We start from the raw sequence: 14,901 nt of genomic DNA, 5'->3' as shown, positions 1-14,901 counted from the left end.
GTTAGACAGTGTGGTTATGGACTGTGTTTATAAAAGCAGCCTTAGCCAACTTGTTTTCTGTGTTTTTAATTTTCCCCCTGTAGATTACTTTTCAGTTGTAGCATGATTATGGCAGGTGTCTACTCTTTTCAATAAGATGTGTTCACTGAAACTTGGTGGTGTTCTCCGTGTGCCTTTTGATGAGTGCTTTGGTATCCTTAATCCTGATCTCTAAACAAGTGTTTTGTATGTCAAGGTGCTTAAGAGATCTTTTTTTTCCTCTCAACAGCTGGGAAGGAAAAACCAAAAACCAATGCGGAAGAGCTACAGATTAAAAAGGTTAAGAAGAAAAAGAAAAAGAAACATAAAGAGAATGAGAAGAGGAAGCGCCCAAAAATGTACAGCAAATCCATTCAGACCATCTGCTCAGGACTGGTTTCTGATGTTGAGGATCAGGAAGCCAAAGGCATCATAGATGATCATCTTAAGGATTTCAATGGGAAAAATATGGATCCCAAGAAGGACTGTGAGTCCATGATACCAGAGAACAGTGAGTTTCCATTTGTCTCGTTAAAGGAGCCACGGGTTCAAAATAAACTCAAAAGGTTGGACACATTGGAGTTCAAACAGCTGATTCATATTGAGCACCAGCCTAACGGAGGTGCATCAGTTATCCATGCCTACAGTAATGAACTCTCCCACTTATCTCCTGTGGAGATGGAGAGATTTGCAGAAGAGTTTGTGGGTCTGGTTTTTAGTGAAAATGAAAACTGTGCAGCTTACTATGTAATGGGTATTGTTCATGGGGCAGCTACTTATTTACCTGACTTTTTAGACTACTTTTCATTTAATTTTCCCAATTCGCCAGTGAAAATGGAGATTTTGGGAAAGAAAGATATAGAGACAACGACTATGTCAAATTTTCATGCTCAGGTAAGAGGTTATACATTTTACTTTCTAAAGTCATATTATGGTTTCAAACAACTGTGAATGGTTTTTTTAGAACACATTTACTATTAGCAGTGCTGTGTAGATGAAGCAGAAGACTAGAAGCACGGTTGTTTAATAAGTCGGTTCTGCGTTATTAAAGAGAAGGAGCATATTACCCGAGAAGTTGCTTTTTCTGGGGGAGGGAAAATGTTTGCATGCTTGTGTACGTAGTTCTCTTTGGATTTGTTTCTGGAGCTAAAGCTTAACTATGTTTTAGGGTTAAAATGATTTAACTGTGGCTATCTGGATGTCTAAACCATAGCTCATCTGTATTAGGATCTTCATAAAACTGAAGTACTTTAATACATTAGAGCAATAGTATACATAAAAACCTGTGTAGGGCACAGTTGAGTAATGTAATTTGTAGCTTGAGGCTTCTAAATCCAATCTTAAAGGAGAACTTTACAGTGGTTAACAAATACTAATTTAATCCTTCTTTATTTGCATTTGCCCTTGGTTAGTTGTATTCTCTTTCGAGCAGTTATGTGGCAAAATGGCAGGCATCTTTTTGAATCTATTTCTTATTTTATTTTCTATGGAGAAATGATTGTATAATCCTGTAATGGTAACTACTGGTTAAATGTCACCTCTGGTATTTATTAATGTGCTGTGAAAGATGTAAATATTTACAACAGTAATGTATTTCAGGTCCTGTAAGTTTAGGGGAAAAATTCTAACTTTCCTAGACTGCAGCCTTGGTGAGGAGGGTATTATGGAAAGCCTTTACAGATAATCTGTTAGCGTTATGAAGAAACTCAATCCTGTTTTTCTGTCTATCACCTTTAGATCACAATCACCTGTTTAATTTGAGTAGAAATAGATCCCTATTTGTGAGCATTAAATGCAATTTGGAACACTTATAAACTATTTTAGTCTTCATTTTTTTTAGACAATTACCAAGAGTTCAAGTTATACTGTCATCTTTTTGATGAAAAGTATGCTTTTGTTTTCTTTACGTAAATATTTGCATAGACGACTACTGCATCTATTGATAAATTTCATGTGTTACCTTGCAAGCATATGCAGAACTGTATTGTTGCTACAAGAGAACATTTGCAGCCCTGTTTTAAAGCCTGGTTTAAAGAAGTCTACTGCCATGGAATAAGAATGTTCTATAAAATAAGTCTACTAAAGTCTTTCAGTCTGCAAGCTGAATTGTTACTTAATGGTGAAACTCGCAGAATGTGTTACGGGGAGCTATCCAGAGCACTTCCATCTTAGGTCATTGCACAGAAGGAAGCTGGATCTGTCCGTGTGTGTTTGTAAGTCTAACCTGGTGTCTGGGGCAGCATTAATGGGGGCAGAACTGTGCTGTCATCTGTCTTAAAGATACTTAAGAAAAGCCTAAACTTGATTTTGTGAATTAAACCGGAACTACTTACTGAAAGGATGGGTGAACTTGACATCAGTATCCATAGTTAAATCAATCCTGTGGTCATTGGTTTTTGAGATTATCATTTCCTATTGTGCGAAGGAGGAACAGGAAGAGAAAATGTAGCAGGTGAAAGAAGCCAAACTTTGTATTATAGTATTCAAATCAACTTTGTGTATTTTACCAGAACAAAGCCTTCAGACAAATATTTTTCCTTTTTCTTTCTTTCAGTTTTTCAGCATGTTTTTGTAGTATTTTATCACTTGTCTGAATTTGCCTGACGGAAAATGCTTGGCTCCTTACACATTTTCGGTAACATAACGGGCGTAGTGTGTATAACTTATATAGACATACACTAGACTTCACATCATCTTCTGTACAGCATCAGTGTCCTGGAGTATTTCAATCACTGTCTTGATTTGCTAGCTCTTGCTTTTATTTTTCCTTATTTTCAATCTTATTCTGTCTGTGTGTGACCAGGTGGGCTGCTGCAGCTGAAAGGTTTGCTTAGCTTAGTGTTCTCCTCCTTGACTGGAGCTGGTAGGAAAGATGTTTAGGAAGGAGTGTAAGAATCTAGTGCTCTTAGTGGTGCTGTGTCAGGGAGGTAATTTTCCACGTATAGCAGGACCTCTTGAAATCTGAGGATTGAGAGTTGCGCGTTTAACCTTCAGCTGCATTTTTTCATTTTGTGTATTTGATTCATTGGTTATCAATTACCTGTTTCTTGGTTTTCTGCCTTTAACTTTATAAAAAAAAAAAGTACTAAGTGGTTATGTAATTTGTTACTTAATTATGCAGATTGATAATACTTTCTGTCTTTGAGTTCTCTGTGGATCTTGAAGGGATTCTTACACGTTGTTGCAGTGCGTTTTCATGACACTTTAAATGTAGTTTTCTGTTCTTGCACTGGACAAGCTCTGTACCGCTGTGCTCCATGTTGTTCTGAGCTGCATGTCCAGTGTCTAGCAGTTGTATGCATACACTTCAGTTTATCTGGTTTGCTTTGACTACCTATCTCAATCTTCTTTAGCCTTAAACACAGCTGTTGCTTTGCTAATTTCAGCTAAAACACTGGAACGAGGCTCACTTTCGGAAATGAAGTTCTGGAGCATTTTTGAGATCTTTGTAGTGTGTGCAATCGGTCTGACAAACCTAAAATCTATTTAAAGAGATCTTAAAATGTACATTTCCAAAAAGTCAATGGAAAGGAGTGAGCTAAGCCTGAAGCAGAAGGTATCATATTGTATTGTATCAGAGGTGCGTGTTTTTTTTCTAGTTGATTATTTCAGTGCTATTCAGTAAGCTTCCAATTCGTGCTTTGTGGCAGATGAGTTTTGGTGGTTGTTTATCAGGCAGATTCCACAGTGAGTTCTGATAATGGGATTAAAATAGCTGGGGTCCTGCTAACTGCAACTGAAATACTGGCCTCACAGTTACAGGCTTGAAAAAGTCCTCTCAGCTTTTCTTCTTTACTGCTTATAAGTGTAACACGTTTTCACTTGGTGGGAGATTAGAAATGGGGAAAAACGTGAGAGAAGTTGCAGTGGGTACAGGAGAGGGAAGCATCAGCTGGAATTGATCATCTCATCAGAGTTAGCTTTTAAATTTTGGGGAAAGGGGAACTGGGGAGTTGCCAGTCACGGGTCTTGCACCTATGTTTAAGTGCTCATGAATAAATTCTTAATTTTTTAGTTGATGTGACAGTTCTGTTGCTGTGAATGGTCTCAGTGTCAGACTGTTTCTACAGCTAGGCAAAATAGAACTATTATGGGTGTCCTTGTATCCTGTAAGTCGCTCTTTCAGGCTGTGCTGTAGGTACGTCCCTAGGTTCATTCATCTTTGTAGGTTGCAGAGCTGCATCAGTTACCTCACAGCTGTGAATCTTACTTGTCAAGTTGTTACGAGCATTTCAGAGAACAAAGAATCAGCTTTTGCCACCTGCTTGCAGCTTACATCACTTCAGATAAGCATTTTATGTGCTCTTGAGGCACATCTTGAAACTATTACTGTGTCTTCATGCTGGCTAAGTGTACATTTTTAGTGTCTTGCTAAAACCCCACAGCTCACACTCTTCAAGATTTGACAGTAACAATGCTTAGCAGAGCGGGATAAGGCTGAAACGCAGGAAAAATCAGAGACAACTTACTGGTACATGTGGAGTAGAAGAAACTGAGCTATACAAAATTCCAGTGTTTCAAGCCAAGACTTGAGTATTTTAAACCTTATCTGATTAATGCGTGTCTGATGTGCTTGCTGGAGGTCTCAGGGTGATTTCATGTTTCCCAGGGGAATCTGTTGAACAGTCTTTTCTTGTTCTTATCTCAATCCTCCTGCTAGGCTTTTTATTCTGATCAGCAGTGGACAAGGCAAACAGCATATGCTTTTCTCCTAGTGTTCTCTGTGTCTGAAGATCACTTACCAGCTCCCTCACCTCCTCTCCAGGTCAAGTCATGTTAGCTATTTTAGCCTACCAGGATGTGTCGTACACTTACCAGTCTTAATGCTCTCCCTTTACTCTATTCAGTCAGCCTTTTTTTTTTTGTAAAATAGGGTACTGAAAGTGGCCAGTGTCCATCTGGCATGTTATTGTCAAGGAGCACGAGAGGATTGCTTCAAGTGACTGCTCTTGGTTGTCTACTCCTGCCTTTTTCAGGGCAGTTTGTGAGCTCCTTAGCTCCTGCTAAGCTTTTTATTTTCATACGCAATTCCATGTACAGATATCTGATACAGCTCTCTGCTTTCCCTCTGATCACACAATGGGTTCGAATAGGAAACCCCAGTTGCTCAGGGATCTTGGGAGTGATCGTGGACTGGCCAGAAGGCAAAGATTGCAGAATATCGTCAGAGGAGGAGGTGGCCCGTGCTGAAGAAGCCCCGCTGTACAAGAAGCTACCAGAAAATGAGAAGCAATATGCCCTGTTCACTGCTGTCGTATTGTGGGGAAGCGTCGGAGGCGGAAGGCTGCTGTATGGAGTCCTACAGGACGTGTCACAGCCTGCTGAAGGAGAAGGTGAATGGAGCCAATTTGCAGAAGTGAGAGCCATCCAGCTGGCTTTGGGTATTGCTGAAAGGCACAAGGGGCCAGTTCTCTATCTCTGTACCGACACATGGATGGTAGCAAATGCCCTGTGGGGGTGGTTGCAGCAATGGCAGCAGAGCAACTGGCAGTGCAGGGGCAAACCCATCTGGGCTGCTGCGTTGTGGCAAGATGTAGAGAACCTGTCCGTAAACATATGCCGTGTAGATGCTCATGTACCCAAGAGTTGGGCTGCTGTCAAAAAACAGCCAGCAGGTGGATCAGGCCACTAAGATTGAAGTGCCTCAGGTGGACGCGGACTAGCAACGTACAGGTGAGTTATTTACAGCTCAGTGGGCCCGTGACACCTCGGGCCATCAGGGCAGAGATGGAACATACAGATGGGCTCGTGATTGAGGGGTGGACCTGACCACGGGCACTATTGCACAGGTTATCTGTGATTGTGAAATGTGCTGCTGTTAAGTGAGGCGAGCAGTTAAAGCCTCTGGTATGGAGGGTGGTGGCTGGAATATCAGCATGGGAGGCCTGGCAGGAGGATTATATCACAGTCCCACAAACCCGCCCTGGCTAGCACCATGTATTTAGCATGGTGGAAGCAACCACCGGATGGCTGGAAACAAAACGCATCCATGCCCCTTGCCGCCACCCAGACCACCATCCTGGGCCTCGAAAAACAAGTCTTTGAGCAACGTGGCGCCCCAGAAACAATTGAGTCACAGTGGGACTTATGTCCAAAACAATCTCATAGATACCAGGGCCAAAAAGCACGGCATCGGATGGGTGTATCACATCCCCTGTCATGCACCAGCCTCCAGGAAAATCGAGTGATGATGCAATGGACTGCTGAAGACTACACTGAAGGTGATGGGTGCTGGGACACCCAAACATTGGGATACACACTAGTCAGCACTAGGGGATCTGCCGATCAATCTGACCCTGCCCAGTCAAGCCTGTTACGTGCTGTAGAAGGGGATCAAGTCCCCGCAGTGCACATAAGGGATATGCTGGGGAAGGCAGTCTGGGCTACTCCTGCCCTGGGCTAAGGCAGACCCATCCGTGGGGTTGCTTTTGCTCAGGGACCTGGGTGCACTTGGTGGGTAATGTGGAAGAATGGGGAATTCTGGTGTGTGCCTCGGGGATTTGATGTTGGGCAAGAACAGCAAATGGTCTGATCTGTACGATGTTAATTGCTGTGCAGTTATGTATGCCATCCCGAGCTGATACATGCCATGTCAATGGGATTACAGTAAGAATCACACAGATTAACGAAAAATGGATTTTGACGGAACCAGCCCTGGCTTCAGCATGTGCCAATCCTATACCACACGCCATCTCTCCTGCCCCGAAGGACTGTTATGACAGATGGAGCCTGAACTTATGAACTAAACGAAGCCAACAGACCCTTTAGGGGGATGCTCCATAGACCAAGGGAGCATGATATCTGTGTGTATCTATCAACACGCAAAAAAGGCGGTGGTGACTGTGGGATGCATTGGAAAGCACGGGACCTAAGCATGACACGGATGATACAGAATAAGGGATGGATACTCTCCTGGTTTTGTCAGGGATAGAGCTAACTTTCTTCCTAGTAGCTGTTACCTTGCTGTGTTTTGGATTTAGGATGAGAATAACTCTGATAACACACCGATGTTTTAGCTGTGGCAGAGCAGCGCTCACACAGAGCCAAGGACTTTGCTGCTCGTGCTGCCCTGCCAGCAAGGAGGCTGGGGGTGCACAAGGAGCTGGGAGGGGACAGAAGCAGGACAGGTGACCCAGGCTGACCAGAAGGATGCCCCATACCACATGGTGTCATGCTAGACAATAAATTGGGGGGGGTTGGCTGGGGTGGTGGTGCTGCAGCTTGGGGTCTGGCTGGGCATCCATCAGTGGGTGCTGAGCATTTGCATTGTGCGTCGCTTGTCTTGTACACTTTATTATTGTCATTGTGCCTTATTTCTGCCCTATTAAACTGTCTTCATCTCATCCCCTGAGTTTTACCTTCTTTGATTCTCTCCCCTGTCCACCCACCCCAGTTAGGGGGTGAGTGAAGAGCTGCGTGGTGCTGAGCTGCCTGCTGGGCGAAACCGCAAACAGTCGTGTTCAGAGGAGGGATCCTTCCTGAATACCACAGCATAGGGCCTTTCATGTTGATATTTATTTGAATACAGAAGAGGGAAAACTGTTCACTGTTTGCTGTTACTATACCATGTTTCTGTCTTTGGAAAAAGCCTATCCTGTTGTGGAAAGAAAGGATTGTGTGGCTTGGTTGTTCTTTGACATGTCCGTATTTATTACATGCTCATCTTTTATCATATTTTCTGGACATTTAGCTAATGTGCTTATGTTTTTCTTCTTCTCTGTGGAAACTAAATCTGGACTAAGTGGTCTCCAGTTTTTATTTTGCTTTCCTTACCACCTGTTTCTTTAAGGTGACATGTTTATCCTCTTACAGATTTGAAGAATGCGTTGTAGGTTCTCGCTGATTTATTACAGCATTGCTTCTCTTTCAGTGAACTGCCTTGGTGCTCCAGGATAAGTGAGGGTCCTCCTCATGAAGCCTATTCGATTTGGGGGAAGTAGCCCATGTTTTACACTACCCAGTGTGCGGTTACAAATTGTCAGAGTCCATCTAGCACCTGCTGCTGCTGAAGGAGAATGTCCTTGCTTTCTGCTTCCACTTGTGTGTTCTTGTGCCAAGCTGGGGTGCTTCTCGGACCTCACAGTGAGCCAACGTGTCTTGTTAACTCAGCAGAAAACTTAGCCAACTCCTGAGTGATTGGGTTTGTTGCTAAGTCAGCAAATTATATTACTATACAGCACCAGAGGTAGCTCAAGGGCGAGGGCAGGACTACGCCGTCAGCCTGTTCCATGACAGCAGGCAGTTTGCTGCTTCAGGGAAATAACTTGACTCCTCCTTGCCCACCCCTTTCTGAAGTCCTTTATTCCATGTTGCCTGCGTTAACTGTGCTTAGACAGTGGATATTCAGATAGTGCAGAGAACAGCATAAGTGTTTTAAAGGAAATAATGCAAGGGGCGTGATTCTGATGGTTCATGATTGTGTAGTCTCCTCAGATCAGTGGCTCTGCTTTTTTCCTCACAGTTCTGGACATCTCGAACTTTTATTTTTCTTTTCCCCATTCCAGGTCTCCTTCAAGCAATTCTAGTATTATCTTCCCTTTGCTGTCCTCCTTGTTCAGTTCTTGCAAGTTTATTTTTGGGGAGATGTTTTTGCTGTTCACTCTGATTTGTGGAATCCTATTTGCTTGAAAATACTCTGGCTCTTCTAATATTTGAGGGGACTTTCTGAAAACGCTTCTCTCTAACAGAAATCTGAAGTAATAGGGTACTATTTAATTTTCTTATCCTTAAAGACTTCTGTTTTCATATATTGTTAATTTCATGGGTTCTGTGGTCATAGGAATTCTTTGTTGGAGCATGTCTTAGTTGCTTCAGTAGCTTTCAGTAAAATTTTGTTTTCAGTCGAAAGCTCTTCATTTGGTTAGTTATTGAAGTTTTAAAGGTTACTAGTACCTGTTTGCTACACGAGTTCCCAAAATGCATCTTTTTTTCCTCTTGTGGACGATGAAAATACTGAATTTTAGCTCGTTAAAGCATATGTGTTGCACCATTGTTTTTTATCAAGTAATCTGTAAAACTCTTAAGGCTTCTTTGGATGACGGCAGCTTGTCTTCAAAGCAGAAAATTGTTTCACTTATTTAATGGCATTGAACAGCATCAGTTCATACGGAATGACTTAATCTGCACACATGCTTGTTTGTTTTACGCTTAGAAAAGAGTTACCTTAGAGGATTGCTTTTTGACAGTTTTAGCCAACAGCTATCAATGACAGTCACATGTTGCTCTTTCTGATTGGGATATTCTGTGCTGACGGGGGAAAAAAAACAACAAACAAATTAAACAAAGCCCCAGAGCTCTGTACTGGCAGCTTGGAGAGAATCTGAGACTGAACCTTGCTGCAGGTCCTTTCAAGTTACAAGTGTGTAATTGCTACTTTGCTTTGACAAGGTTGTTTTCCACGAAGGTAGCTAATTGACATTATTCTTTAATTCATTTTTGGGATTCTTTATCAACTGCTTCACTGTTTCTGTGTCAGTGGAGTACAGAATAATAGGTCATCTTGCTTTTAAATTGTTGGCGTATCCATCCTGTGTTATTTGAGGAATTCAGCTGCAATGTGAAGTGACAGCACTAACTGCAGTGGTAAAAGGACGCTGGTAGAACTGTATTGCAATAAGAAGCCCTGGGGTGCATCTCCTAAAACTTAAAGCTTTGGTGATAATGAATAACCTTCTAAAAATCATAAAACTGTCAAGGTGTCTTAACCTGATCGCAAAAACTGACTAAAAAAAACCCTTAAGGAGTACATAGGCTTTAAAAGCAAGCAGATTTGCAAGTATTTTTAAGCTCAGAGTAATTCTAGGGTATTATTTTCAGTGCAAGTTGGAACGGAAACACATGTAAGCTTTCAAGGATTTGAAAAGAGGTGGCAAGAAACAGAAAGCCTTTTGGGCACCTTTTCCAAGCGTACCAAGTAAGAAGGAACACGACATTGACTCCTAGGCATTCCTGGCTATTGCTGCTGAGTTAGCAGAATGAGCACAATAACAGTGACCGTGAGGCTGGGTTGTTCTTCGTTCTAAGGTGCAAATTTGTAAGTGCATTGCTTGTGCACTTGTGTTGAAATGAAAGCCTGCTATTCTCCTAGATGTCCCAGCTTATTTTTATGGTTACTTAATGTTTTTGTTGTTTGGTGGAGCTTTCTTTGTGGGTTCCTTGAAATTATTTTGGGTTCAGTGGTTATTTCTTCTTTTTGGTGTTCTTTCTTATGATGCACCGTTGTATGCTGACTTCTTTCCAGACATCCTGCTTTTAAAGCTGAAAAACTGGAAGACCTTTAAACCATTAAAATCATAAAAATCAGATATTTGGATGGAAAAAAGTACTTTATTCAACATAAGGATTCAGTTGTGATGTGCTCTAGTTTACATTTAGAAAAAGAAGCCTTAAAAGGTTTGGTTTCTCTGGACTTCTGCTTCCAGTTTGTGTATCTTCCACACGGAAAATGGGAAGCCTTTAAGATAGTGTCTAAGGTGCTTCCAATTTATTGAATAATAATGCTCAAATATATCAGTGGTATTTTTTCAGTAGAATTTCAGTATTATTTTTCAGGCTCTTTGGGACAGCAAGGCTTTTATGCTAAAAATATTTGCTTTTTTGCTAAAATACTTTTAATAAATTCTTACTTAAAACTGAGCAAATTAAGTTATACTAAAAACAATCAGTTCTTGCAATGCTAGTCACAGAAGCAGCTAATTCTCAAGTTTTACTAATTCTGATTGGAGGGGTGGTTTTACTGTCATAACTTTCTATTTTCTTAATGTGAGAGATTGACACAGGATCCTTTTGTGCATTTTTAGGTGACATACTTCAAATTTATGCTAAATGAGAAGAAAGACGTTAGGCTGTTGTAGTGGTTCAGTTACATCTATCTACCTGTTTCTCCTGTGTTTTCTATTATACTGCTTTTTAGTTGATTTTTCTGTGAGTGTGATTTCATTCCTGTTGACCGTAAGATAGAAAAACTACATGTCAGTGATCCCTTCTTTTATTCTGGATTTAGATTGTTCCAGCTGTTTGAGCAAATTTGTAACAGAGTTCAGTGTTCACTGTGGTTCAGTAAAATCACCTTCAGAGGATTACCACGTGAAAGGTGTATGGAACTGGTATAATCACGGTCTGTGGTCGATGCACAACTTAATGACAACTTCATGTATAGAACTTGATGTATCACTCCATTTTTAGTATATCAACATTGTTTTTGAGAGTTCAGAATTATATAGGGTAATTTTACTCGTCCTATGAACAAACCAGCAAAAAGATGGTGATGGGAAAGAGTGAGAAAACATTGCTGTCTTATCTCACGCTGCTGTGCTTATATGTAGGTTATCCGTATTTTGCTGTTTTAAGAGGTTTCGTTTTACTTTTGGACTGGATGGTCTTAGAATGGTCCCTTCCAGCTGAGCTGTTCTGTTTGTGCCCAGTCCATGGGAGAGATGAGAGAGCAGTTTCTCAAGGGCAGCTGGAAGTCATCTTCTGCTTGTTGGCAGCTTTGAAGCAGAGACCAACCACGTCTGCTGCTGCAGGAAAAGGCAGTGGAAAAGGATGAGCAGTTGGAGATGGCTGCTGCAGAAGATGATGCTCACTGCCACCAGCTGCCTCCTCTGTCAGGCTGCCTCTTGTTCTTTCTGGCCAGGCATTCATTTTCATGGTCTAACTTATATTCCTTTCCTAAGGAAAAAATAATAATAATAAAAAAAAATCAGGGGTGTAGATGTACGTGGCAGCTTCTTGTCCTGGCCAGGACTGGTAGAATGCTAAGCACGCTAAATACTTATGCTAGGAGAAGAACGATCCATTTACACATCACGTTTGTCTATAAACTGACAAATTTGTGGCTAGCTGTAGCTTTAGAAAGTATTTTTTTCTGGGTACTGTGGAATTGATGTGCAGTAAGCCACTAATGAAACAGGCTGTGTCCCTTCCTTATCCTGCTGTCACTTGGTGCCGGGGCAGACACCCCCATGGGCCGAGCTGGTGGAAATTCAGCAGAACTGGGTATTTGCTGAGGACTTACAACCAAATCACCAGGTGTCAGTGCAAAAGAGCTGCAGGAATGTATGACTACGGATTTTGGGGAATAGGGGAATGCTGCTTTCTGGCAGTACTGCTCTTTTCAGCGTGGCTCTGGCTTGCTGTTACATCAGCTCAGACATCTTGTGAAGGCCTCCTTTTAGTTAGTCCTCCGTGGCCTGGGGGGTATGAAGGAGAGGGTTTGGTTCTTAGTTTCTGGAAGGCATCTTGGTACATCCTTCTAGCTTCTAAGAAGGGCACAGTGTTGATCCATATTGCATGACTTCGTCTTTTCTGGAACTGCTGCGAATTACCCTCCTCATCGTCATAGTTAACAGAGCTCTGGAAATGCGAGTAGTCTTTTGGCTGAGGACCATAGTTCCGTTGTACTCCATTAACTGTTTTCCCTGTATCTTTTTTGTGTTCTCGCTTGCTTGCTTTGCATGCAGAATGTCTAGAGATGCAGTGCAAGGGAAAAACGCCTTGCTGGTTTGTGCCGTAATCCATCTGCTCTCCCCTCTGTTCTGATCGTATTTCATCTGATGATACTGCTGTGTTCAGCCTGTTAAATGGGGAATCAGACGCTTAAGAGAAAGTGGCCCTGATCACTTACGCTTAAGTAGTTTGTTCACTTATGGCAGATCAGTTTAAGTTGTGTTGCTTTTATTTTAAATATAGTGCTTTTCCTATTCATGGTTAAAATAAGATTTTTGTTAAAAAGGTGTTTGAATGTTACGGCCCTTCAAGTGGGAGGAGAGCAGAAGACAAGAAAAATGAAGGAATGGTTGTCTTTCTATCTCTTCCTGCACCAACTCTACTTGGGCCTTGTTTTCACCGTGATAATTGGTTGCAGTTAATGGGCTCACGTGGTGGCTGTACTGGAGAGGGTGATCAGCAGAATTGCTTAGAGTTTATTTAGTTGCAACTCAGGGCGCTGCATGACTCTTAGAGGAAAAAGTAAAAACTCAGACTTGAGTTAAATTTGCAGATCGGGTAATCCAGGTAAGAATGCTGATTTATCACTAACTGAGTAGAACATGCTTGAGTAGTCTTTCACAGTTGCTACCTTTGGAATATTATTTTCTTGAAAGGCAATATTTACTCCATCTTACTTTCAGACTTTAAAATATAGAAGATAGTTGTCATACATCTTTAATGAGAGCTTCTGTCTTCGGTGATGACTCCGTAGTAACTGAGCTCAATAATCTTGAGTACAATGAGGACTGTGTAGGACTTGATATCAATCAGAAAATATAAGCACGGAGATTAAAGGTTTGAATGCAGACTTTGCAGATTAAAGATTGAATGCAGACTGAGCGGTAGAGACCTCGGTGTAACTTTTACTGTCATATTCTACTTGTAGGTAAAAAGAACATACTCTCATGGTACGTATAGAGCTGGCCCAATGAGACAGATCAGCCTGGTTGGAGCAGTTGATGAGGAAGTGGGGGATTACTTTCCTGAATTCCTTGATATGTTGGAAGAATCACCCTTCTTAAAAGTAAGGACAGAAGGGAATAGGGTGGGAGAAGGGGGACAACGCTCTCTAGTACTCTTGTAATAAAGTGAGAGTACTGTGATACTCGCTTAGATATTTGAGTTGCTTAATAAATGTTTTCATTGTAACAGATAAAGGCTGCTTAAAAAAAGGGAACTCACTTAAAAATTGTGCCTTGTATTTCCCATTAGTGTACACTGCCATGGGGAACGCTTTCTAGCTTAAAGTTAGAGAGTCGTAAAGACAGTGATGATGGTCCCATTATGTGGGTACGTCCGGGAGAACAGATGATCCCTGTGGCTGACATGCCAAAGTCACCTTTCAAAAGGAAGAGGTACGTTGAAATATTTTCCTTGATGAGTGTTTGGTTAGTTTGAAAATTCACTTTATCCCAAACCTTTTGTTGGTTGATATTTTATCTTACTGTGAACTTCTGTAAATCTTGTTAAAATACATACTTTTAAGTTGCTTTGTTTTGTAAGAGTTGTTATTGGTGGTGATGTTTTTGTTTTTTTAATTGTTTGCTGTCTGGCCAAGTAGGGTGCTGGTTCTCTCTAGAACTTTACTAAGAACTTAAGGTTACAGAGCAGCCTAAATGTTCCTTGCTTCCCCTGTGCAATGAATGTAGCGAGGTGAAAAGTGCAGAGAAATACAAGTAGGCAAACTGCTGATGTATGCTAGGAGACAGGTATTAACACCCCTGCTCTTAAACATGATCAGAATCTTTAAAGATCTCAAGGGACAAGAGCTTCTCTCTCGTCAGGAAGGTGACACGTGCAACATTAAATGTTAAAAATTTAATGTTTAGTTTAAATGTTAGAATTTAAATTAAATTAAACATTTACACTTTGCTGCGTTACTGGGTGTAAGTACCAGCTTAAGAGTGAGGATGTCCTCTGCAGAACTTGAAAGCTACATGATGTCTTTGGAGCTCTCTTGCTCAAAATTCAAGTACAGAAAGGAAGGGGACAAGAACTGGAAGCAAGGTCAAATGCCTTAGGAGGAGTATACAGACAGTGACCATGGAGGGGGATGCAGTTTAAAGCCAGAGTCCATCTGGGGTTGAATTTGGCAAGATGCGAAGGGCAATAAGGACTTCCACAGGTATATGGGCAGGAAAAGAAATTGTAGGGAAAGCTTAGATTGTCTGCTGAATGGGGCAAAGGTCCTAGAGACAAAAGACATAGAAAAGACCAAGGTACTGGGAGTTTTCTTTGCCCTGCTCGTTACTGGTCAGATTGGCCTTCAGGGCTCCCAGGTCCCAGAGATAGTGGGAAGGTCTGGAGCAAGGACTGCCTGCCTTCAGGGGAGGAGAGCTGGATTAAGGACCACCTACATAGATGAGACATTCACAAGCCCATGGGGGCTTGACA

The 14,901-nt window shown here is 41.6% G+C and overlaps 1 protein-coding gene across 2 annotated transcripts in view; it reads left to right on the top strand.

Annotated features, from left to right (window-relative positions):
- Positions 1-14,901, top strand: part of RSBN1L (round spermatid basic protein 1 like) — a 49,078-nt gene that overhangs the window by 24,054 nt on the left and 10,123 nt on the right. The window contains exons 3-6 of one of the 2 annotated variants that reach the window (XM_080575323.1): positions 269-529; positions 848-912; positions 13,394-13,531; positions 13,720-13,862. In XM_080575323.1, the coding sequence (XP_080431449.1) occupies positions 269-529; positions 848-912; positions 13,394-13,531; positions 13,720-13,862 (607 nt within the window). Of the gene's footprint in view, positions 1-268; positions 913-13,393; positions 13,532-13,719; positions 13,863-14,901 lie in introns of both variants that reach the window. The other variant, XM_080575322.1, reaches the window with a different exon arrangement.

Source organism: Anser brachyrhynchus, assembly GCF_964034855.1.
Source record: "Anser brachyrhynchus genome assembly, chromosome: 1".
Lineage (NCBI taxonomy): Eukaryota > Metazoa > Chordata > Aves > Anseriformes > Anatidae > Anser > Anser brachyrhynchus.
Note: the sequence above shows the minus strand (reverse complement) of the source record. Positions and strands in the feature narration are given on the sequence as shown.